At 34.5% G+C, this 25611-nt stretch overlaps 1 protein-coding gene and 1 long non-coding RNA gene across 2 annotated transcripts; both read right to left on the bottom strand.

Moving 5' to 3' along the window:
- Nucleotides 1-333: 333 nt before the first annotated feature.
- LOC130013598 (uncharacterized) lies at nt 334-4363 on the bottom strand. The gene is made up of 2 exons (XR_008788779.1): nt 4066-4363; nt 334-2959 (listed from the first exon to the last, which is right to left on the bottom strand). It is a non-coding gene; the product is annotated as an uncharacterized LOC130013598 (long non-coding RNA).
- A 4730-nt stretch (nt 4364-9093) lies between these two features.
- Nucleotides 9094-23556, bottom strand: LOC126827729 (uncharacterized). The gene is made up of 6 exons (XM_050557226.2): nt 23449-23556; nt 14598-14699; nt 13963-14234; nt 13491-13623; nt 11953-12231; nt 9094-11316 (listed from the first exon to the last, which is right to left on the bottom strand). The coding sequence occupies exons 2-6, from the start codon at nt 14692-14694 to the stop codon at nt 11093-11095; spliced, it is 1005 nt and encodes a 334-aa protein (XP_050413183.1). The 5' UTR covers nt 14695-14699; nt 23449-23556; the 3' UTR covers nt 9094-11092.
- Nucleotides 23557-25611: the final 2055 nt, after the last annotated feature.

Here is a 25611-nt window from a genome sequence, read left to right as displayed (position 1 = left end):
TGGAACATTGGATGGTCCAATTGCAAAAGGGTTAACTGTTTGGAAGGTAAATGGTACACACTTTGATGTGACATAAAAGAACCCTTGGCAATAAACAGTTGAAATGTGAATAAGAATGGACGGAAATGATGCTGTCTTGAGAAAATTCTCCCCATCGCATTGAACACAAAGCTGTTGCTTCGTCTGTCCATCCATTTTCCACAATTTCTTGTGAACACTACAGCCTACATTTACCATCTGACAAATATTATGGTCTGATCTGTTTGAAATTTTTATACCTTTTTTATTGGAATAAAAAAGTCTTAATTTAATGCAAAATAATAATGACAAGAATTATAGATAATAAATTTCTTTTATTTATATAAAAAGTGAAAAAGCCATATATATACATAACAAATGGAACCACCAATTGGCCCTGAGACAAGATAATTGATAATCAGGGGACACATTGTCTTCAGGTTCAAGTCTACACAACCATTTGTCTTGGGACCAATTGTGGCATCAGCCAGCCAGGCATACATTTATCAAAAATATTAAAATGATCACAGTTGGGTTAGGTGAATTAATAAAAATTCAGGGTGAGAAAATAAATATCAATATAAGACATAGATACAATAATGTGAAGACATAGATACAATAATGTGAGATTCATAATAATATACTCATGCTTGGTGGGTAATTATGAAAAATGGTAATGCTGAGAACACTGGTTGTAACATTAACATTTCTCAAATAGAACAATTGCAGAGATCTTCAAAATGGGTTTTAAATTACAGATCACATTGTATACATGTATTCATGTGAGAGTTTTATAGAAGTGTGAGTGTTTTAATAACAGTATTCCTAAATATGGTTTAAAGGCTCACAGTTATATATTTTATTTTAGACATCTGTGTTAATTCTCCATCCACAAATGACAAAATCATTTCAAAATTCAGATCAGCAATAAACTCCCCATTCAATCAGGAACTAAACATTGGGCCATCTCAATAAAAATATGAATCAAACAGGTCTCTATGTTTACTGTAGAAAAACTGCATATTAGTATTATTATGCATTTAATCATTCAAAAGTAGCAGCCATTTGAAGTTTGCAGCAGAAAGATTACATTTCATTTAAAATAAGTTTCTAAGTCTTATCACACAAAAAACAGTTGAAGTTTGCAGCAGAAAGATTACATTTCATTTAAAATATAATAATAATAATATGTACATTTATATGGCGCTAGTACTCCATGCACAGAGGCATGCTCACAGCGCATACAGTTAATTAATTCGATTAATCATAACATTTCTCAAAAAGATGGGTTTTAAGTCTTGGTTTAAAACAAGAGAGAGTTGGAGATGATTTAATAATAGTTTCTAAGTCTTATCACACAAAAGAAACAGTTGTATTCACTCAAATATTTCTGGAATTTCTCTATAGGTATGTTGTGCAATGAAATAACTTCTGTATTCTTTAAAGCGATAGTGGCATTTTTTAAAGTAATATGTTTAAAATATCTTAAAACACAGTGACATGGAACCATACACAGTCCTACCTTGTTAAAGAATATTCCTATTACAAAGTTTCTACCAATGGAGGAAATTTTGCCTCCGTCAACCAGGCATCATTATCATTATACTGGTAGGCTAATATTCTTTTGAAAAGTGAACTGGTAATATGATGTACAGTGGACTGTCACTTCCGACATTTTAATACTACAGCATTCTGTGAAATCCGTCATCATTTTCATGTCCCGATTTATTTCCTTATTACTTCAACCAAAAAAGTTTTGAGTAATCCGGATTCTAAATATTCCGAAATTACGTCATCAATCAGCAGTCCCGTCACACGATTTGCATACAATTAACATTGGATAATCCGGCCTCCAATCAATGGGTGTTAACCGGCAAGCAATCACCAATCAATTATCTGGGAGCATAAAACACGTGTTGGTCTTTGTTGATTACCTTGATAATTTTATAATCTCTTGGTATAAGTATTCAATTGGCCGTACTGCAGTATCCGACATTTTAAACGCATGGGAAAACACAACCTGTCAGTAAATTGGTCGGCCAATAATAAGGCTTGGATGACAAGTGCTATTTAGCAACGATTATATATATTCAGAGTAAATTGTTATGCAGTTGTTTGATATAATGTAATAAAATTTTGAATGTACAGAAAGCTTTATCATATTTTAAGTTCTGTGTATTCGAGGGTGCATTATAATAAAACTTTTGGTATTCGAAGGTACAATAATACTTCCAGTATAATTGAGTGTTCTGACATCTTATCTAATCTGGCATATTGTATCGATCCTGTACGATGTCGGAATTGACAGAGTCCACTGTATTCTGTAATGCTTGCTTGCTTTGGGGTCATTAACAGGTTAAATGGTTGACTTTGCTGAGAGGGGCAACCTCAATTTACAAGTTGAACAATAAAGTTGTTTAAGCAGCATTCCAGTCTAATTAAAGCTTTCAAAATTGTAATAGAAAACCAACAGGGAGATCAGTGTAATAAAGTATTGTTTATCATGCATTAAGTTCACTGTAAGGTGGTGGGGGTTCTTGACTGTCAAGTAAAGGATTATAATGTCTATTGCTGTCACCAGGTGCCACAGGTGCTGATGGTTCTGTAGAAAATCCCTGAAACGATGCTGATTCGTTTCTATTTGGAGATGACGAAAATGCTGCTGAGTAAGGAAGATTGGCATCGCTGTTGCTTCGATTCACAACTTCTCCGTATGAATGAGGAACATATCCATCGCTTCCTCCCCATTTTACATTAGCTGTCTGAGTTCCAGTTGAACCACCACTTGCTGGATGATTCATACTTCCAACTTCTGAATTATAACAGTCTCCACAATTTAATAACACAAATACAGCTAAACATATCACAACCACTGAAGACACAATACACAACACTAACACATGCCATGATGATAATACTCCAAACTGTTGTTCATTTTCACCTTAAAAGGAAAAAATTGATAATTACAGATAACATAGCACTAATTTAGAGCTTCACTATACTTATTGATTTGGATAAATAAACACCCATAAATGTGGGAGGTTCAGACCTACATTTAATATATACATTTGGGCTTGACTGAACAGGATAACTTTTGAACCAGGAATACTGGAGACCTATGTTCAGAGCTGAACTATCGTGGCTCAGTTAGTATACGCTGGTACGCTTACCAGGAGGTCTCGTGTTCTCTCCTGGTGTTGGCCAAGAAAGTTCCTAAGGATTTTCCGGCATGGTTTTCCCTTGTCAGTTGTGTAGGAATACTAGGATGGAGGGCCTGGCAAAGAACAGTGTCTAGTCATTCGGATGTGACTCAAAAATCTAGGTCCTGTGTAGAGGCCTACATTGGCGTGCCCGTAAAATAACCCTTAACAGTCGGAATTCAAAATAGTAGGCTGCACTGCCAATGTCCGGGCAAAATTCCCCCTATACTACACCATAGGTGTATGCCCGTTTTCATTAGCCCAGTCAGTGCAGAATAGTACAACGTTCAACTTAAACCCCATTTCATTTCATTTCATTAACCCAAATGGTGTAAAATGCCAACCTGCCATTTACAGACTTGATCCTATTCCTAACCGAGCTTGGAATTGCACTTTCGCACCTCTACCAGTTCCCGTGGTCAAAGAGACTTGAAATTTTTTTGGGATCTTAAGGTGGACTAGCCATGATCTCACCCGAATCAAACAATAACTTTGCATTTTACCGACCTGTTAGCTTCTGTCGACAGATATGTTTATGATGCCATTTTCCTTGTTGACTATACAGACTCGTATAACAAAACACTAAGACGGACCCTGACACGCTGCGCATCCTGCCTAACGCTGCAGTTCATAATAATAATAATAATTTGGTGTGAGATCATGGCTAGCCCCTCTTCATCCCCTGAAAATTTCAAGTCTCTACCACGGGAACTGGTAGAGGTGCGAAAATGCAATAGCGCCGCTTTAGTTAGAACTTCATAAGTTTATCCTTGCCTTGGAACTTCAATGATGGCAACAAGGCATGGGTTTTAACAGGACATTTTACACAACCAAGACTCATAGTTACCTAATATGCTGGCAGCCCCGACTTCTAAAATTAAAGACGAAAAACAATTCAATACGGTAACGTAAATAAATACATTTTGACCCTCATTATCCGTATTAAACAAACGATTTTGACATTCTCATACAATGACAACACATTCAATCACATTATGAAATAAGAAAGTTTGTAATTTTCCGACACATCTGTCTCTATACTCTATAGGCCTATTGTCCTCTATAAATAATTACGAAATAGAGTCAAGTGTGAATAACAATTTTTTCTTGGAAGGTTTTCTACTTTATCTATCTCTTCACACTGAGAGTTGTTTAAAGGGGGATAACATAATTTAAAATGGAGTAAGGCTACTAAATTATTTCCTCATTGACTTCAATGTTAATTTTATGCAGTAGGCCTATCTGGGCATACAACTTTTTTTTACATTCAGTGGAGTCTATACTTTTTAGTAGCATATAGCCCAACATGTTCCAAGTATCTGATCAACATCTTAACCAGCTCAATTTTTCGAAAATCTAGGTTAAAAATCTCAGATTCAACCAAAATTTTAACTCTTTTCACCTCGTAAATTAATTCATCAATTTATGTAACAACAGATTTTTTTCGGAGTGGTTTCACCTTGCCAATGGTGCCGGACAGAGTACCTGACAAGGAACAGTCATTGGGAGGGAGGAAAAAACGTTGTTCCATGTACACATTGGCATGTACATAAAATAACCGTAAATAGTTGGAATTCAAAATAAAGAGAAAGCCGTATCGCTGCTGTCCAGGCAAATTGCCTTCGTAGTATACTCTATGGCGTATGTCAGTCTTCATTAGTCCAGTTGGCACAGAAAAACTTGAAGTTAAACCCCATTTTATTTCATTTCCCAAGAGAGATCTTTAACTGATAATCACCTTTGATAATATTTTTCATCTGAAGGAACATTTGATACTACTTGTCAGTTGGAGTTGGGCGAGGGGTAAATCATATATTAAGACTTGTCAAGCATGCACATCATGGGTTTGATCCAGGGTTTGTATGTGACAAGGATTAGGGTCACCTGCCTATTTTTTGTGAGGTTTCTCCGGGTATTCTGTTTCCTCCCACTATTAAAGACACCACACCTGCCCCAAGAAAAATACTAAGATAAACTTATGCCATATGGACCTTACCCCCCCCCCCATTTATCTTTTCTTGATTTATTCAATTGAAAAACAAAAATATAAGGTCACTTAATTTTCACAATTTTTATTTTTTATTTTCATTTTAAAATAAACCATAAAAACATTTTGCTCAAGAAATTATTGAAAGTTCTATGTGCAGCTAAAATTAAATCTAACATGATGTGAATTAATTTAGCAGACGCCTACATGATTAGCTTGGATGGGGATATATTCATAAACTTTGCTATTTGATAATCATCAGATGATTTGCTATGGGCTGCATGCTCAACTGTATATTAAACCCTTGATGTGCCAGAAGGATGCCGAGAATCATTTGCCTTGTTTAATTTTTTTTAAAAATAAGAACTTAAAAGTGTTCTAGATGATTAATACAAAAAAAACTTAGGTTGAGTGTCATCAAATTTTTCGGGCTGTGGCCAAATGATGAAAAATTTCGAATAAATTTCCCTCATAGCATACTGTATGGCTTATACCCGTCTTCATTAGCCTAGTCAGAGCAGAACAGTAAGAGGTTAAATCCCATTTCATTAGACGGATTTTGATTTTCAGATTGTTGTGGTACATGTTTAATTCCACTAGAATGGTTTGTATATACATATGATAATTATTAATTAGGTGTGATGATGTGTAATATACTATGAGATCAGTCAATGTAAACATTTTAGTTCTTGGCAAATTTCACTGATTGTTATGTAGGATCATTTTTCGTGCAAAAATAATACAGCCCACTGACTAAGGAAAATCAACCTGTATGCATATGTTCACATTACTCTGTATTGATTTTATGTCACCATCTTTTATCAACTTAGACAAAGCCTAAGTGTAACTTATTTATGTTCATGAATTAATCATCTAAATTACTTTCAAAAGTTAATAAAGCACACAAAACTTTATGTACAAGTTGAATTGAGCATTCAGTCCATAGAATTTTCAATAACTTTTTTCACAAAGGTACATATGATACTCCATAGAAAAAAAAAACAACAAAAAACAATAATAAAAATGACCACAAACATGACATTATTTTACCTACGTCATGTTAGTGTTAGAAAAAGATTGTGGCAATGGCAATGTAAAAATTTAGGGGGAGTCTTAATTAAGATACTGGAAGCTTAATTTTTCTCAACTCCTGATACAGATATACAGTGGTTATCTTTTTTTGTCTCTGGTTTAATTTATTACGTTCAACATTTAATCAATCAGTGTTATAAATTGTATGAAGAGCTCTTTGTTTAGCTGAAGTAATGTCGGTAAAATCATATAACCTCTTCGGCTTAATTTTTTTTTTTGGGGGGGGGGGGGGGGGGGAACCGAAATTAATCATTCATAAACCCTTCAAATAGCCATGAAACATTAAAATAGAGAAATTATATATTAATATCTGTAAAGTATGAATTCAGCTAAAAGTAAGAACACTGCATACAGTTTAGATTATGCTTAATCTTCAAACAAGAAACAGTATTTGGTGATTACCATAATCAAAATTAACCACTTTTTTGTAAATATTTTAATAAAAAGTTTGATATTTATTATCTAATTACGAGTACTTTTCATAAACAGGTTTCACTCATCTGTTCCAAAACAGCTCCTAAAATAATTTGAAAGATGAATGAAATCTATTGTCTTCATTTAGGGAGGATCAGGGAAAAACAAATATCAAGACACAAAGTGTCAAATAAAGAAAATACCGGTACATGTACGTGTAAAAATGATAATGAATCTGACACATGTATAAAAACATTAATAAATTTTAATGATTTTTAAATAACTTATATATTGCAAGTACAAATTGTCTTAAATAATAGAATAGAAATACTAAAATGGTAACATGGAGTTCTCACTTTAAACCTGAACACTCAGACAAACAGTTATTACACATATAACACTTACAACAAAAATATTTGAATTTTCTCACATGCAAATTGACCAATGGGTTGATTTCTCTGTCAGACAATGACAGTCAAAAAGGATTCAAATTGGATTCATTGTATGACATATTAATCTAATTTTTACATACATCTAGGGCCAAATAAACATTTGTAAAACACTATGAATTGCCGATCCAGTTACAATATGTTTAATAAAATTACGTCAAGCTTACTTATAAATACGATTCTCAATGGAAGCAAGTCCAAAACATATGGTGTTTAGCTTGTCACATATCGTTGTTACAAAAGCAGGAGGTTCTGGGAATAATAAATTAGTGGCATGATGTTGATTTCTTGGAAAATGAATGGGGGCTTTTTGTATTAGTGGTACTTAATGAAACCGATTATCGTAATTTTAGAGTTTCTCAATGCCTTACAAATTATTCTATGTACCTGTTATGTGATTAGTGTCGCAATAAGTAACCAGTTTTAAAGGGCCAATCTCAATTATATTTTGAGGAATAAAACTGCTTAATTTTGTGTGAAAAGCCCCTAAAATCCTCTATGTTAGGGCCGTATAACTAACTCAATATACGTGATATGTTTTCAAACAACTTAAACCTTTCAGTCTTCATCTGGAAATGGGGACCTGTGTCCCAAGCTGAACTAGATGGTGTCTGAATAAAACTCGACATTTATTTTATAAAAATAATGCGTAGGTGAAATTTACCTTTCGTTATCAAGCACAGCAAGTGGGTCATGCACTGTACAGACCTATAAAGGAAGAGCAATAGATTATCAGGTAACCCAACGAAATAATTGACCCGAAATCTTAAAAGGGTTACGTGTCCAGATAAGCGGTTTTGACATTTACGTCCAAATGACTCAATATTTTGAGCTGACATTTTGAGACAAGGTAAATACACCATTCCTCTACATTTTGGTGCTTAAATTTCATATGTACACAGACTTTTATTTCTGGGACTCTGTTAAAATCAGGATGGCCCTTGATCAGTGTCAAGTTTTAACATCCATAACAATCAACTTTTTTCTGATTTTTACACTACATTGTAATGGAAACCTACTCTCCATAGCAACCACATTCTACCAGGAAGATTTCTATTTGTATTAGTCAGTCATACCCTTAACCCTAAACCAAACCAAATTCACCACAAAACACAGACTTATAGACTAATACAAGCAATTTGCTTGGCCAATAAATTGAAGTGTCCTGAACATCAAATTCAAAATAATTATATCAGATATCAATGATGTACAACATCAGTTGCTATGTTATATTAAAGGGAACGTTATATACAAATATACATATTATAAATTATAATGGGTAAGACAGGGGATCCATTTTTCAAAATTTACATGGTACAAAATAAATATATATAGGCACATGTATTCAAATTATACAAAGCATAATAAAACCCAGGAATTCATTGCTATATTTAGAATCTGTTGGTGTAAAATATCTCTAGAGACCTCATGATCCAATCCCTAACCTTGGAACTTCATCTCAATTCATGGCTTGGCAGATTTGTTTCAAATATCAGTCCAAAGTGAAAAATTATTTTCTTAACATACTGATGAAGACCTTAAAGTGCCGTCTCCTGAATACTTCAATAAAGTAAGAGTGTTGTGTATGGTCCTAAGTATCAATCAAACATATCAACAGTACTATACTAATTGTCTGGATGAGAAAGTCTATTATCCAAGACATGATTACAAGGAAAGGTGATTACAATTTCACTATGGTTGTTCATTTAGTGGTTTGAAAATTTGTAATAAAAATATTTAACATAGAAAAAATAGTTTACTATCATTGCAACATTCAATTTTCAAAAATAAAGACATATAACTCTTGCTTTCTTAAAGCAAACATGATTACACACACACACTATAAAATACATATATATATATATTATATATTATATATTATATAGATGAAAATTTTAAATTTTGTAAAAACATTTATGAATTAAATGCATGGCGTAACATTAATAACTATCTCCATGTGTAATACACACATTCTAGTATTCCATTTCAATAACTTACTAGTTCATGCTGACTATCAATTCTGCTTGCTCAAATACAATTATCACTCTTTTTATTCACTTTTTTTTTTCAAATGCTGTAAGATCTCAATGATTTCAAGGATTATTCTGTTATGAGTCCACCTACTAAAGTCCTATCTTTATATCAGATAATTGAAAAGGCTGTGACAAAGATTCTTGCATTAAACTGGATTTCACATTGAAATGGAGTTGTAAATTGTCGTTCATCCACTGACTACATTATCATCCTACTGTTTATACATTAATTTCAGTGATTTCTGATAACCCCCAGAGTTATTCAAATTTACCTCATTATTTACATTAGTGAAATCCAAAAGCCCATCACATTTTTAATAATTACTAGAGTTATTCCCATCGATGATAAAGATTTTGCCATTTATATACTTAGAGATTCACAATGCGAAGACTTTTGTGGACTGCTCAGATAACCTAATAGGGTGGGGGGTATGTTTCGTTGCCTGGCAACCTATCTTTTGATATTCAAAGTTTTTTTCATAATTTAATATTATTTAATATAATCTCTTGCCCTTCATCCTATTTACATGTGGTTTTACAAAAAGGTTACCAGGCACTGAAACATACACCCACAGCAGCTTAATCATCTGAGTGGTCAACAAGGGTTGTCGTATAATCTTCTGTAGGTAATGGGGGCCATTTAGAAGTCAATTTCATACAGATCAGATTATAATTTTTGTCCTTTGAGGGTTCACAAGGTGCTACAAACTGAAAAGGGCCTCAACTCTGAAAGTAATACACAAAAATTGTTGAAATTTGATAGCTTTTTTGTTTTACTAATTCAAATAATGCAAAACAAGGGCCATAACTTTTTAAGGAATTGACAGAAATTGCTGAAATTCAATAGACGTCTTCATTTCAATAACTCAAATGATGCATATAAATTTCATACAGATCGGTTGATAACTTGTGTTGTTAGAACATTCACAAGGTTCAACAAAGTGAAACAAGGGTCATAACTTTAGAAGCAATTGCTGAAATTGCTGAAATTCAAGAGACTTCTTTGTTTCATACTTAAATAATGCATATAAATTTCATACAGATCGGATAATAACTTTTATTGTTAAAGCATTCACAAGGTTCAACAAAGTGAAACAAGGGCCATAACTCTAGACATAATTATGGAAAATTCCTGAAATTCAATAAGCTTCTTTGTTTCACTAATTTAAATAAAGCATATATATATATTTAATTGAGAATGGATGATAACTTTTGTCCTTAGATCATTCACAGTGTTTGACAAAGTGAAACAAGGGTCATAACTTTATAGGCTTCTTGGTTTCACTAATTTAAAGGATGTATATAAATTTCATACAGATCGGATGATAATTTTGATGTTAGAGCATTTGTAAGGTGTGATTAAAGTGAAACAAGGGCCATAACTCCAGAATAAATTAATGTAAATTATTGAAGTTATATAGGATTCTTCATCTCACTAATGTAAACTACATATATCAATTTCAAAACAATCAGATGATAAATGTAGTCTGTAGTGTGTTCACAAGAAATTGTGGACTACGGACCGAAGGGGCTACAGCAATATACAAACACATTTCCATGTGGGCATATAAAAACCATATGAAAATGTAATTGAGCTTACACAGGGACATATTTATGAGTGGCATATCAGAAAAACAAGTATATAATTTCACAATAATACTTCTGTAATAACCTTGGTATTTTTTCAAAATATTTAAACTTCAAATAATTGTTGGGCAGGTTGTCCTAAAGAGTTATCGTAAGTTTGTATGAAACAAGTAAGAAAAATTCTTTCTTCATTCATATAGCCTTAGGATATCAGCATGCCCGACGGCCTTACCCGAACTGAATATTCAGCCATCATGATTACTGTTACAGGAAAAACATTCAGATTAATCTGTGAACAAAAGATGGGCTGTGTTACGTATTTGCATAAATAGGTGATTCAGGCAAAGACGGTTTTGGCATATCCAAAGCTTCTTCATAAGAAGGCGGTAAGGATTGGGAGTCACTTTCTTGACGATTACTTTCATTTAAAATATTTTCATCTAGTTCACATAATGGTTGTTGTATATCTGAATCACTATAGTCTATATTATATAAATTACCACTGTCTCCACGTATCAAATTTCCATTATGACTTCCTAAAATAAAAGAACAATATCATGTTAATGTTATGTTATAAAACTCCCTATTTTCCTCTTTTTATTGGTCTGCTCCCACACCCTCCCCACCCATTTGTCTTTACGTCTTTCCTTTTATGTTAAGATGAAAATGTTATGGTGTAAAACTCTCAATTTTCCCTATTAACTGGTCTGCCCCTACACCCCCTTCCCACTCCATTTGTCTTTACGGAGAATATGAAATATTAATTTCAGTTCAATGTAAATGCGATTTGTATACCAATGGTAGAAATCATGTAAGCATACTAAGAAGAAAATTGCCAGTAAACAAAACTATTCAAATATATTTAACCAAGCTGTCTCTCTCCCTTGTTTGAAATACTCAAAATTTCTAGAAATCAGAAGATGCCCCCAAAATTTATCATTTGAACTGAATCTAATATTTGATGAACATATGGTACACCATTTGTTCATTTCAATGTAACAACCCTCATTTAACATTTTCCAACAATTCAGCAGAGAGATTTGCAGATGTCCAGATTTTAATGAAACCCATCTTTAGTTCTGGATGTAACGATTTAGTTTTATTTCTGAAATAGTGAGGCCCCAGTGTATTCAGAAAATTGATCTATTAGATATTTGATTTATTAAACTTACCATTATGCTGATTGGAACCATATTGTAATCGTTCATGTGTTGGACAGTGTCTATTGGAAGGAACTGATGTATAATGAGTGTCTCTATGATGTAATTCTTGTGAATTATAAACATGTATAGCCTGTACTATTGCACGTTCTGCTCGTCTCTCTCTCCACACTTCACGTTTTAATTTTAAATATTTCATTATTACAAAAGCTATAATTACTATCGCTGACAATAAGGCAACAGCAACAATAATCAACACTGCTGTTGATGGTCCCGTTTTGGGAGGACCAACTGTAAAAAAAAAAAAAAAAAATAAAACAAGATTTTATTTAAGAACTCGTACGCCAGATGGTCAACAAATAATTGAACAGTTGAGCATACCACATTTATCCAATCTTGATCTTAGTTGGCTTTCCAAATATATATTTCTATTATTTCATTTAAAAAAATCAGGGGCCAATCAAACACCCGAGCTAGTATTACTAACTAGAAGAATGCCCGGCTTCGCTCGGGGGCCATAACCCCGAAACCAGAAGTGGTAGACTAACGCCACCTGGCCTATGTTACTCCCTGGTCCGAGCTATCCCTATACCCCAAATTTCAGACTCGGGGCAGACCTAGTGTAGCCACCAACCCCAAACAGAAAGACAAACGACAGTCACAAATATTAGTTTAGATTGATCAACCACTAATCACAGAACAGAAATTTCAGAATGCTCAGATGGTCTAACAAAATCATAAAATTTCTATGAAAAATAAAACTATACAAAAAAAACAACAAAGCGTAGCCGTGAAATATATATTGGGGGGGGGGGGGGCCGCAACCCTAACCCCTAACCCTAACTCATTTTTAAAACCCCTAAAAAATATAAACAAACACCATGTGGCCATGCTGTCTACCAAGACAACGCGTGCAAAAGCATTATGGTTACGTTGCTGGCTGAGCGGGTGATAAATATTTGGTTTAGGCGATAATGTTTTTGGGTACCTACATGCGATTCACTCTGATAAGTGGCAGAAAAAAATTAACAAAATATTACTGACAGGCTAACTAGACACAATTTTATGGAACACAGTTACTTTTCACTTCACACATGTTTCCAGGATGATTCTCTCTGTGTTTTATTTTAGCAATGTAAACCATATTGGGATATGTACAGCTTTTATACAGATAGAATCTTAACTAATCCTAATAATTGTTGTAAATAAATAGGAGTTTGGGCCTACTATGTAAATTTTTGGGGGGGTCCAAGTATATTCTGCCCCCCCCCCCCCCCCCGAAAAACAATTGGGGGGGTCGGACCCCCCCATGTGTGACGCCCATGTAATATAGTGTCAATATGGTACATCACTGCCAAAGTCATCTCTCTGGACCTGGTTGAATATGAATTGTTAAAAGTACCTAGATCCCAGGGATGTTAAAACTTTAAAATCCCTTGGGGCTCAAGTCAAGTATTTTTTAAATTTAAGATGCTTGTTGCTAGTGTTAGAGATTTTAAAAAAAAAAAAATATTACATTGTTTCTGAAGGTTTCAGCACCGATTTATTACCTGATAATGTGATATTTATTCTAAAATTATATTCTCTCATATACTGATCTTCTCTATCTAAAGTTAACATCAATAAGTTACCTTCTTTTGTATAAAATGCATCAGGTTTTGGCATTTCACAAGATAAACTTAACTGAAATATAAAGAAAACAGACCCATATTTATTGAAATGTTTATTGAAATGTTTATTGAAATATTTATTGAAGTATTTATTGAAATATATTACCGTACTGAAGTATACGTCACTTTTTCAGCAAAAATTTATAATTCATTGAGGACTCATTCAGCTGTATGACCCCTAAAACAGACTGGGTCAGATCTATACACCATGGATGCCATTAAAAAAAGTTAAACAAAAAAATTGTAGATCTGTATTTTAATCAGATTAGAGATTAATGCTGATTTATCTGATTCTGATGTTAATGTGTATTATGATTTTGGTAAAAGAACTTTAACTGGTGACTGTACTTACTATTTTTTCAACATCTGCATCAAAGACACTTGATGGTGACTGATGTAAATGTAAACTAATTGCACAATCGTTGATATAGAAACTCTCAAAATTCACATGTAATGTATTCATCCCTTTATCTGACTTGGAACCAAAAATTAGTTTACAGACGGGTGCTGCATTGGCACTAAGTGGCGGAGTAACTTTACCAATCACAATTACACTAGTTCCATCATTTATCCAAAATAAAGTTTTAGTGTCTTTCAAACATACATTACTATCATCCATACCATCTAGAAAAGAAAACATACAACAAGTTGATTGTAACTGCTGAAGAAAAATGAAAATGAAATGGGGTTTAACATCCTACTGTTCTGCTCCGACTGGGCTAATGAAGACAGGAAGAGAAATGAAATGGGGACTAACATCCTACTTTTCTGCTCCAATCGGACTAATGAAGACGGACAAACACTATACAGTGTGAGTATACAATGAGGGAGATATTACATGCAAAGCGGTGCCTAGACAAGCCTACTCTAACATTGAATTCAAACTGTCAATGGTTCTTTTATGTCCAAGCCAACGTGTACACCGGACCTCGATTTTCCGTCCCTTCCGAAAAACTATTTAAATCAGTATGAATTTTATATACTTACATTTTTGAAACTGTTGTTCAGAAGCAGAAATACTATAACACCAGCGATATGAGAGAAAGGAAACAAAGAAGAAAATTTTGTTGTACAAATTCTTCATTTTTCCTGTAAAATAAAAACATGTGATTAAAATATACTAACTGTAAAATTTGATTTTCATATGCGTATGCTTATCATTATAGTAGCTTGTATTTTATCATATCTATATCAACACTCAGTTTAACTATGCATTGAACTGAGCAAAAAATTGATGGGTGTAGAATGTGTTAAGCCACTCAAATAGATTAGATGATAACCGGAATCTAGAATGATATTCTAACAAGATTTCTTTAAAGATAACTTGCCATGCAAAGAAACATAAGGCTACAGCAGCTAATTCTTCCGAGCAGTCCACAAAGGTGGTCTCATATTTATTCTTTTGTAGGTAATGAGAACATTAAAAAGACAATAAAAGCTGGTCAAGACTAACAACCCTTGAAACAGAAATAATTAACATTAGATTGGTTCTAGTTTTCGATAGTAATTATCAAACATTGGACAAAGAGTGACGAAGACAGGCTGGGGGTGACGACCATATACAATCTCATTTCAATGTGTGCACATGAAAAGGGGAATGACTGGCAGCTATTATCAAAAATTAATAGGGTTCATCATTTTAATAGGACAGACGACCAATATAAATATTAGAATCAGGTTAATAATTGGAGATTATAATGCACACTGATCAGCAGTGAATATTTGTTAGAACGCTAATTATTATTATTATACAACACTTATATGGCACTCTCTCTCACATACAATAAATATAGAAAATATAAAAATCATTAAAAAAATATCTATAAAATCTGTACAAAAATAAATAAATATCTATCAGATCAGTAAAAAATAAATAAAAATCTATAAAAACATAAATAAAAATCTATAAAAACATAAATCTATAAAAACATAAATCTATAAAAACATAAATCTATAAAAACATAAATAAAAAATATATATTATAAATATCGATTTGAATGTTTTTGTAAAATCCAATAATGGCGGCCAAGCGGTTGAAAATTTTATCAAACAAGGCCTTTGAAAATGAAAGATAATATCTGGAGCTAACACCACCATATGTCATTTTTTGTCTATTTTTAAAATGGAGAGAACTATTCATGTTCGGGAAAAATCGGAAGGCCCCAGTAATTTCCAGAAGTTTCCGGAAGCCATCACCAAATGTTTTTAATATGCCATTTTGATGGCATCGATGTGTTCCTTATTCCTACCAAGTTTCAACTTGATACATCAACCAGCGGCTGCCAGGCAGGATACGCCCACATTTTCGAGAGATGGATAGAAAACAAGCTAAAACGAAAGTGATTATTCTTACAATCAAGGGCCATAATTCAGGAATTTATAATTCGATATGCGCAAATATCGAAAGGAACCAAGATCTTTGAGTTATAAACTTACATTTCAAGTTTCAACAAAATCGGATAAAAATTGTAACCTCTGATATACTATATTTTCACGCTATTTGAGAACGAGGGGCGGCCATTTTGTCTGTCAGTTTTGGGACGATTTTCACGAAATTTGAACTCAGTCGTCCTTAGGGTGTAACGGTGATATAATAATAGTTTTTTTTAAATCGGATAAAAATTATGACCTCTATAGTGTCCACAAGCTAAAAACACGATTTTACGTACAATCAGGGGCCATAATTCAGTAAGTTACGGTCCAATATGCGCGAATATCGAAAGGAACCAAGATCTTTGGGTTATAAACTTACATTTCAAGTTTCAACAAAATCGGATAAAAATTGTAACCTCTGATATACCATATTTTCACGCTATTTGAGAACGAAGGACGGCCATTTTATCTGTCAGTTTTTGGCTGATTTTCACGAAATTCGAACTCAGTCGTCCTTAGGGTGTAACGGTGATATAATAATATGATTTTTTAAATCGGATAATAATTATGACCTCTATAGGGTCCACAAGCTAAAAACGTGATTTTTCGTACAATCAGGGGCCATAATTCAGGAAGTTACGGTCCCATATGCGCGAATATCGAAAGGAACCGAGATCTTTGGGTTATAAACTTACATTTCAAGTTTCAACAAAATCGGATAAAAATTGTGACCTCTATAGGCTTCACAACCTTGATATACCATATTTTTACGCTATTTGAGAAAGAACGGCGGCCATTTTGTCTGTCAGTTTTGGGCCGATTTTCACGAAATTCGAACTCATCCGTCCTTATGGTGTAACGGTGATATATTAACACGGTTTTTTAAATCGGATAAAAATTATGATCTCTATAGGGTCCACAAGCCAAAAAACACGTTTTTGCGTACAATCAGGAGCCATAATTCATGAAGTTACGGTCCAATATGCGCGAATATCGAAAGGAACCAAGATCTTTGTGTTATAAACTTACATTTCAAGTTTCAACAAAATCGGATAAAAATTGTGACCTCTATAGGGTCCACAACCTTGATATACCATATTTTTACACTATTTGAGAACGAACGGCGGCCATTTTGTCTATCAGTTTAGGGCCGATTTTCACGAAATTCAAACTCAGCCGTCCTTAGGGTGTAACGGTGAAATATTAACACGTTTTTTTAAATCGGAAAAAAATTATGACCTCTATAGGGTCCACAAGCCAAAAAACGCGTTTTTGCGTACAATCAGGGGCCATAATTCATGAAGTTACGGTCCGATATGCCCGAATATCGAAAGGAATCAAGATCTTTGTGTTATAAACTTACATTTCAAGTTTCAACAAAATCGGATAAAAATTGTGACCTCTATAGGGTCCACAACCTTGATATACCATATTTTTACGCTATTTGAGAACGAACGGCGGCCATTTTGTCTGTCAGTTTTGGGCCGATTTTCACGAAATTCGAACTCAACCGTCCTTAGGGTTTTTTAAATACGTTTTTTTAAATCGGATAAAAATTATGACCTCTATGGGGTCCACAAGCCGAAAAACGTGTTTTTACGTACAATCAGGGGCCATAATTCAGGAAGTTACGGTCCGATATGCGTGAATATCGAAAGGAACCGAGATCTTTGGGTTATAAACTTACATTTCAAGTTTCAACAAAATCGGATAAAAATTGTGACCTCTACAGTGTTCACAAGCCAAAAACGTGATTTTTCGTACAATCAGGGGCCATAATCCATGAAGTTACGGTCCGATAGATGCCAATATCGAAAGGAACCGGGATCTTAGGGTGATTAACCTATATTTCAAGTTTCATTAAAATCGGATAAAAATTGTGACCTGTAGACTGTTCAAAAACAATTGTGGACGGACGGACAGACAGGGGCGACGACAATATACGTCCACATGAAAATGTGGGCGTATAAAAAGTGACAGAGATACGCCATCTTGAATGTCGAAAAAATGACGAAGAAACTTCCGCAAATCTTTGATGCTAATATTAATCGAGCGAACTTTCGAATTTCGAAAAACAGTCAGTCAGAGCCCAAATGGGATACGTTCAAAGAATCCAAAATAATAAAAACGCTTACGAAAACAATATGTTTTTCGACCAAGGGTCCGAAACATGTAATAAATTTCTATGAAACCAGTAAAGTATGAATACCTATAAACTAGTTAAATGAAAATATATAATATACTCTTCAAAAAAAGTAGGGGATATTGAAATGCACCTGCGACACACAATAGCGCCATACACGTGGGAGGGGTTCACTGTCAAATTTGACACTTCAAGGAAGGGTTGATGAAAACTGCCGCTTGGTGGTTTATCCTATCCATATTTGACACTTCAAGGAAGGGTTGATGAAAACTGCCGCTTGGTGGTTTATCCTATCCATATTTGCTTTCTTATAAGTTCTTGCATAAGATTTACTGTTTAGCGTATCTTTGCTTTAGCGTGTTACGTTTAATTTGATCGGGAGACGTGTTCGTCGACGTCAACTGACAACACTGCAAGAATTGGCCGTGACACTGCAAGAGGAGTGGGTCAGATTGCCCCAAATCGTGATTGGACGGTTGATTTTTAGCATGCCACTACGAATTGCTGAATGTCTGAGGATTGGTGGAGCAATTACTCATTAAGACAAAAATCAAAAACGTCCATTTTCACCACTTTTGACAGTGTATCTCTTTGCGTGTGAAATGGGGCCGTGAGATAAGCCGCCCATATGAACTGTTTATGTTCATGTGTAGGCAATTGGCCTGTTATTAACATACACTGGTTACCTCTAATAAAAACAGCAGTGCATTTCCGCCGTTTTGTATTGTTTCTGAATATTCCCTACTTTTTTGAAGAGTACATAAGAACAGAAGAATACACATATGGGGAAGATTTAAAATTAATTCAACAATTAAAAGCCTCTTGGAATAAAAAAAGTTTTAAATTTAGATTTAAAAGTTGTTAAAGAGGAACAACTGCTGAAACTAAAAGGCAAGGAATTCCACTGCTTTTGTGCTTGAAATGAAAACAATCGCTCTACTTATCTTTAAAGGTTTGTTCTTTTTTCTGTTAATAAAAAGTTGTCACTGGATGACTGTAATGTTCGATAAGGTATATATAAATATCCAAAAGACAGGACAAGTAAAAGGGCACTATACCATTAAAACATTTAAAAGTCAATAAAAGTATTTTATATTTAATACTAAAAACAATAGGCAACCAGTGTAGTTAACTAAAACTGAGGTAATATCAGTGATGGGATTTCAAAATTTTTCTTGTCGGACATTTTTACCGAAAATAAAGGGACATAACTCTTATCGTTATTTAAGAAGGCAGTTTTTAGACCACACACAAAAATCACGTGTAAACAAAATATTCAAATTCGTCCGTAATATAAAAATAGGTGCACCTCGTTATTTTTCATATTTAATTCCTGTACGATATTCAAATTTATGTCAGTAATATTCCTACAAAATTCGTAATACGATAGCATAATACCGTAATCTACGCACATTATTAACATGAGCCTCTAGCAGTTTTTATTGGCTCTACAGAAATGTTGCTGATAGAAATATCAATATTATCTGAAATTTTTGCTTGAACTATTGGTGAGCTAATTAAAAGATACTCGTTTTTATCACCGTTCAGCTTTAAAAAATTGGTTAACATTCATTGTTTTATTTCATTGATACAAAATTCTGAGAGCAAGAGAGTAATGGGGTTTAACGTCCATTCGACTCAAACTAGGTCATTTTGGAACTAAAATATGGTTCAATTATATTTCAAAAATTTGCATGCGCGTAGGCGTCTTTAGCAGTGGGAATCAACCGGAGGACGTGGAGAAAACCCACGTGGTTGGACAGGCCACCCTACTCCTTGTCATTTGCAACCAGGGAATCAAAACCAGACTCAATGACAGGCTGTATGACACAACGTGCATGCATTAACCATTCAGCCATCCAACACCCCCTCCCCCCATCTTTAACAATTGGTATGAACGAAATATACATCTGCGTATCATCTGCTAATACTGTATCACTAAAAGGGATGACATTGGTGTGGGTTAATTAGCTTGCAATATTAACTTTTTTCATTCTGCAAATTAAATTCTAGAACAATTTTTTGATGTATTAGAAAAAAAATAAAAATAAAAAATTCCTATTTAGTGTAAATGGTATTTAAAATGAATAAAAGGCATCACTCTGCCCAGACCAGTTTATGTTTTGTAAACAATGCACTCGTCATTATGCCAATGATTGACGCAGTGTGATGTAACTTCACATGTAGAAGGCATTTGAACTTATAAAGATCTGGAGGTCACGGTGGCTAAGTGGGTGAGACGCTGGCTTGCTAGACTGGAGGTCGGGTGTTTGATCCCTGCATTGGCCGAGAAAGGTCATCCAGATTTTCCGGCATGGTTCCCCCTTGTCAGTGATGCAGGACAGAGGGCCTGACAAGGACAGCTGTCTAGTTGTTTGGATGAGATGAAAAAATGAGGTCCCGTGTACACATTGGCGTGTACATAAAAGATCCCTTGACAGTTGGAATTCGATATAAGAGTAGGCCGTAGTGCCGCCGTCCGAGCAAAATTTCCCTCACAGCACACTATACGGTGCATGCCCGTCTTCAGTAGCTCAGTTCGGAGCAGAACAGAAGGACGTTAAACTCCATTTCATTTCATATAAAGATCAGTCATCTTATAAAGAGTTAGAAGAAACAGACTGATTATATCATGCTAACAAGATGTCATACTCTGGAGGGGATTAAATGTGGAAAAACAATAGGTTTAATTAAAACTGACAAATCAAATCAACTTTGAAAAGATAGGGATTATTGTAGTCTCTATTATGCAAAAAAGAAATGTAAACACAAACCTACAAATGGACGCGAGAGGTTGCAATATACATGTAGGACCACATTAAATTGTGGCAATATAAAAATATATACAAACAAAATAAAAGACATTTTGAAACAAATAAAACGAATTGATTAATTGATAATACCTGTTATCATTACCAAAATTTTGTAAAATATTTGTACTGTAGATATAGCCTTCAAACTTACCAATATAAATCAATAATTAGCAGGATGTACAGATATTATATGTAGTGTTATGTTACAGGGAATGACTCATAAGGGAAGGATGTCAATACGAGATGCACACTACCAGTAATTTAAAAGATGCCTACTTGAGAAGTTTAAATTATGTAATGCAGTAATAGTAATTTTGAGTAAAATGTTTTTAATGGGTCCCATGTACCGCACTATGATAATTAGTTCCAAGTTTGAATGATCGCTAAATTCTTATATTGACCTAATATATCTCAGTGTAAAATTTATTTCATTTTTGGCAGGAATGGTGTATGTCCAATTTTGCATTTAAACATACATTATGCAAGAGCAAAATCTGCTTATTACAAGTCTTTCTTTAGGCCTGAAATGTTATCTAAATTATCAATTACACATTAATTAACTTATCCAGACCATAATAAACTCTCGATGTCAAGGCTAGCCTTCGATGTTGGCTGGATTAGATTCCTATATGCCGCTAACGGCCGTTGGTAATTAAATCAACAAAAGTGGATAATCGAGACTAAGCTGTTTATATTAATGATTTTAGTAATGATGACCGAGATTATGCAAAAATTTTACCCGCTTGTTTCTCGGCTCATAGTGGATCAATTTGACTGAAATTTTCAGCAAATTACCGTTACACTATCTAGTTTTTAACTATTATAGCGAGAACTGCCATCTCATTATCTTATCTCCCATAATGTATCTTTAAGCTTTTATCATTTTAGATGATCAATCTTTTTCAACAAAGCCACAATATTGCAGATGTTCCACAAATTGTTGCACACTTGTTTTGATAGTTCTATAATGGCTGCCTTACAATGCGTGTTTGTGTTACGGGTTAATTGCAAAGTGTGGTCCTCCTCTATTTACTATTTAAGACTCAAAGATATACACCATCCAATACTATTTTAAAGAAAACTGTTAAAATCTAATTAATTTGAAATGAAATGGGGTTTAATTTCCCACTGTTCTGTACCAAATGGGTTAATGAAGACAAGCATACTTGTATGCCATGAAGTGTAGCATGAGGGAAAGTTTCTCTGGGCAGCAGCATTTCCAACTACTCTTCGTTTAATTATTACTGCCCAATTTTTTTAGAAGCACGTCAACATGTACACAGGATCTGTTTTCCATCCCATCCAAATGACTACACCCTGACGTTTTTTCTACCTATGTCTTCGTTCCTTAATTTAAGTTTGAAATTTCAGTTTCATTTACAACTCCTCTTGAGAGGAATCACAATCAGTTTAAATTCGACTCTGTACCTGTTATTGCTGGCTACTTCAATGAGTAACAATAACTGGTCTCCTGTATATGCGTCACACACAGAACTTGTACCCAAAGTTGCAGATGTTACTCAAGCAGCTATTGTAAACTGATCTATACCAGAACTTTAAAATTATATTTGGAATCTGTTAACCTAAGTAAAAATTTTGGATGGTTACATTATCCTTTATTGTTATTATTACTGTGGCTGAGTGTAAAAAATTTATTAAAGATGTCATTGTGATTGCAAAAGGTTGGTAAGCAGTGGGGTAGGCTACGTCAGTAGCGAGTTTAGTTCAGCTCTGAATGTATAAGGTCTCATTACACTCGCCCTGTATGCACTGTACGTATGTCCCCTTCTGCTAAATGCCTTTGCAGACACCACTGAATATAGGGCAACATACAAATTTACATACCTCGGCCATATAAGATAAATGAAATTTAGATAAGCTGGGGGAAAAAAATTTGTTTTGTCTTAAGGCCGAGGTATGTAAATTTGCACATTACCCTATATCTAGATTTCAATGGCATCTGCAAAGGCGTTTAGCAGAAGGGGACCTATTTGTAACAGCATGTTGTGTTGCACATACTGACACTAGCAAGGTAAGCAAGATCTTATTTTCTCGCTAAAATGTTCCTTTACATTGTACTGGCGTTCACAGGGACTGATACGCGACCGTTTACGGTTTAGCAGTGGAAAGTTGCCCAGTAAAATTGACTGAGAAGCGAAAGTGTTTTGACAAGGATTCAATAGGACCGTTCCTGAACATACAGGGCGAGTGTAATGACACCTACGTTCAGAGCTGAACTATACTATAGCGAGTTAGGCTATGTTACATGTACGAGAACGATTGCAGCGCTTCACAAATCAGCATTAATCATTCAAGATTTTCTTTTTTATAAATTCTAAATGGACTGAATAAAGAGAGCAATAAAATAAAAACAAAATACCGGTGCGTTGTTTAAGTTTAGTAATGCCCAGTATTCTAGAAGGAAAAAATAGGCTGTACTAGTACTACTACGCAACCAACTCTTGGTTTGGAACCTTGGTTTTATTGAATTATTTCAATCAAATCATACCTTTTATTACCTCCCATTCATCATTGATAATATCATTGACTACTTCTAGCTTAAATTAGGATACAATTTGTACATAATATTACATTTTCTATTCAGATAAACACATAATTTGCCATCACAAAATTATGACATTTAATTCGCAAATTGTCAACAAGCCGACAGAGACATCTGCTATCAGGGGTAGATAACTCTTAAGGACACGTATTGAACAAAGAAACTTGGACTGAACTTTTCTATCTATTTCCATAAATTTTAGCAATAATAAATTGTACTCTTCCACATATCTGAAATAACAAACCCAACCAGTTAGATCATAGTTGCTAAATATTATAGAGAGAGACTCTAGTAAAAGAAAATTTAATCGCGGGCACAATTTTTCAAATAAGACTCAAGAGTTGTCTCCCCTGAACAGTAGCCCCTTCAACAAGCAGATGCCCTTGCCAAGTTCATCTTGCCAGTTTTGCCGTTACGGTATGCTACTTTATAATGTAAACCTGTACATCAAGTTTCATCTCATCCAATTAGAACCAACATTATTGTGTCCCAAAGCAACAACCAATCAAATTGCTTATCTCTTGGTCCTACCGTAAGCAGAAAATGACAATCTTCGATTTAACACGCTGGTTCGTCAACTTCCACCTAAGGTGATATCGTAAACAATTGTTTCCTAAGAAACTTACTAGAGGAAGCCACAGGGAATAGGCTTGGTCCAGTTTGATTTGTTTTTAAAACATAGTGTCTTTGCAGGGGAATGTCCAAAATAAATCTCATCGAAAGGAGAAAGTTCGGGAATAAAAAAGGAAGAATGGCGAGGGTGCGCAGTCTGGCCCGCTTTGCCATAGATCATTTAGATGCTACGAACTTAGTTAGGGTAGGTAAGTTGGTCTGACTGTCAATCGGGCCCTAGAGTCCGCCGCCTGTCTCGAATTACACCAAGGCGTTCACCTTATGGACGTCTACACCAACTTTGAACATTCTACTTCGGTGTTAAAACTAGAAGGAGAGTTATTGTGTTCCATAGTCTCGATCAATCAAATTGCTTATCGCTCTGCTGCTTAGGCTGGACCGAAAATGCTGATTATCGAACTTAGTCAAGGTATCGATGTAATGAAACTATACACCAAGTTTCATCACTCTCACTTAATTAGAAATAAAGTTATCGTGTCCCAAAGCATCAACCAATCAAATTGCTTATCCCTCAATTAGAAGTAAAGTTATTGTGTCCTAAAAAGTGTGACGGACAGACGGACAAACCCATTTTAATAGTTCCTGCCTTTAGAAGAATAAAAAGGAAGCTATTTGTAGTTGAAATGCCTTATTAGATGACACTACGACAGTTTCCATGATTTGCTGATGACCAATTAAGCTATGTTTTTACGTGGCCTACCCTAATTTTTGACGATTACACCGTTTTCATCTTTTTCTTATTTTAACTTAAACAGCTCTCAGTGCTTTGAGGAATTTTTATTTTAAATTACTTTTTCACAAGAAGGGAAGAGTCAAAGTCAATGTTAATTTAATGTTTAATCAAAGTCATTAAAAGATTAAAAATGTTATACTCTCTCTCAATCTTGTTTCGATTCGTGGGTACCAGACTTGGGGGCGCATGATCCATCTTTGCGACAATAACCAAAGCCCATGTCAAATATTTATAACGATCCATCGATTAGAGCATGTTAGCCACCCAAAATTATGAAACTAATACAGATTACTTTTCATAAAATGTGGTTCAAGTTATTTAAGTCGAAGCGCGATCCACGATTCCACGTGCTGTACTTGATTGCGAGCGGTAAATTTTACCGGCATGTTATTTTTTGTAAAATTGCTTTTGGCTAATTATTATAGATTGATTTGACAGTTGTGTTCAACCTTTACTTTCAACTTATTCACCTACCTGAGTCTGAAATGTCACCTGCCCGAGTCTGAAACGTCGAGGCCATATTTTTTGAGTCCGAAATGTCGTAAGTCCGAAATGACGCGGAACCGAAATGACATGTAATCGCTTATTGATATCTACGAGACAAGTGTTATCCCGGGATTTATCAAGTCGGCCTACCCTTTTTCCTATGTGAATACCGCGAAGGCAGCGAGTAGAGTGTCGGATGCAACCGACGGGTAGCGAAACCCGCATACTAAAGAGAAATACGTGCGTCTCCTCTCCTC

The sequence above is a fragment of the Patella vulgata genome, chromosome 7 (genome assembly GCF_932274485.2).
Source record: "Patella vulgata chromosome 7, xgPatVulg1.2, whole genome shotgun sequence".
NCBI lineage: Eukaryota > Metazoa > Mollusca > Gastropoda > Patellidae > Patella > Patella vulgata.
Note: the sequence above shows the minus strand (reverse complement) of the source record. Positions and strands in the feature narration are given on the sequence as shown.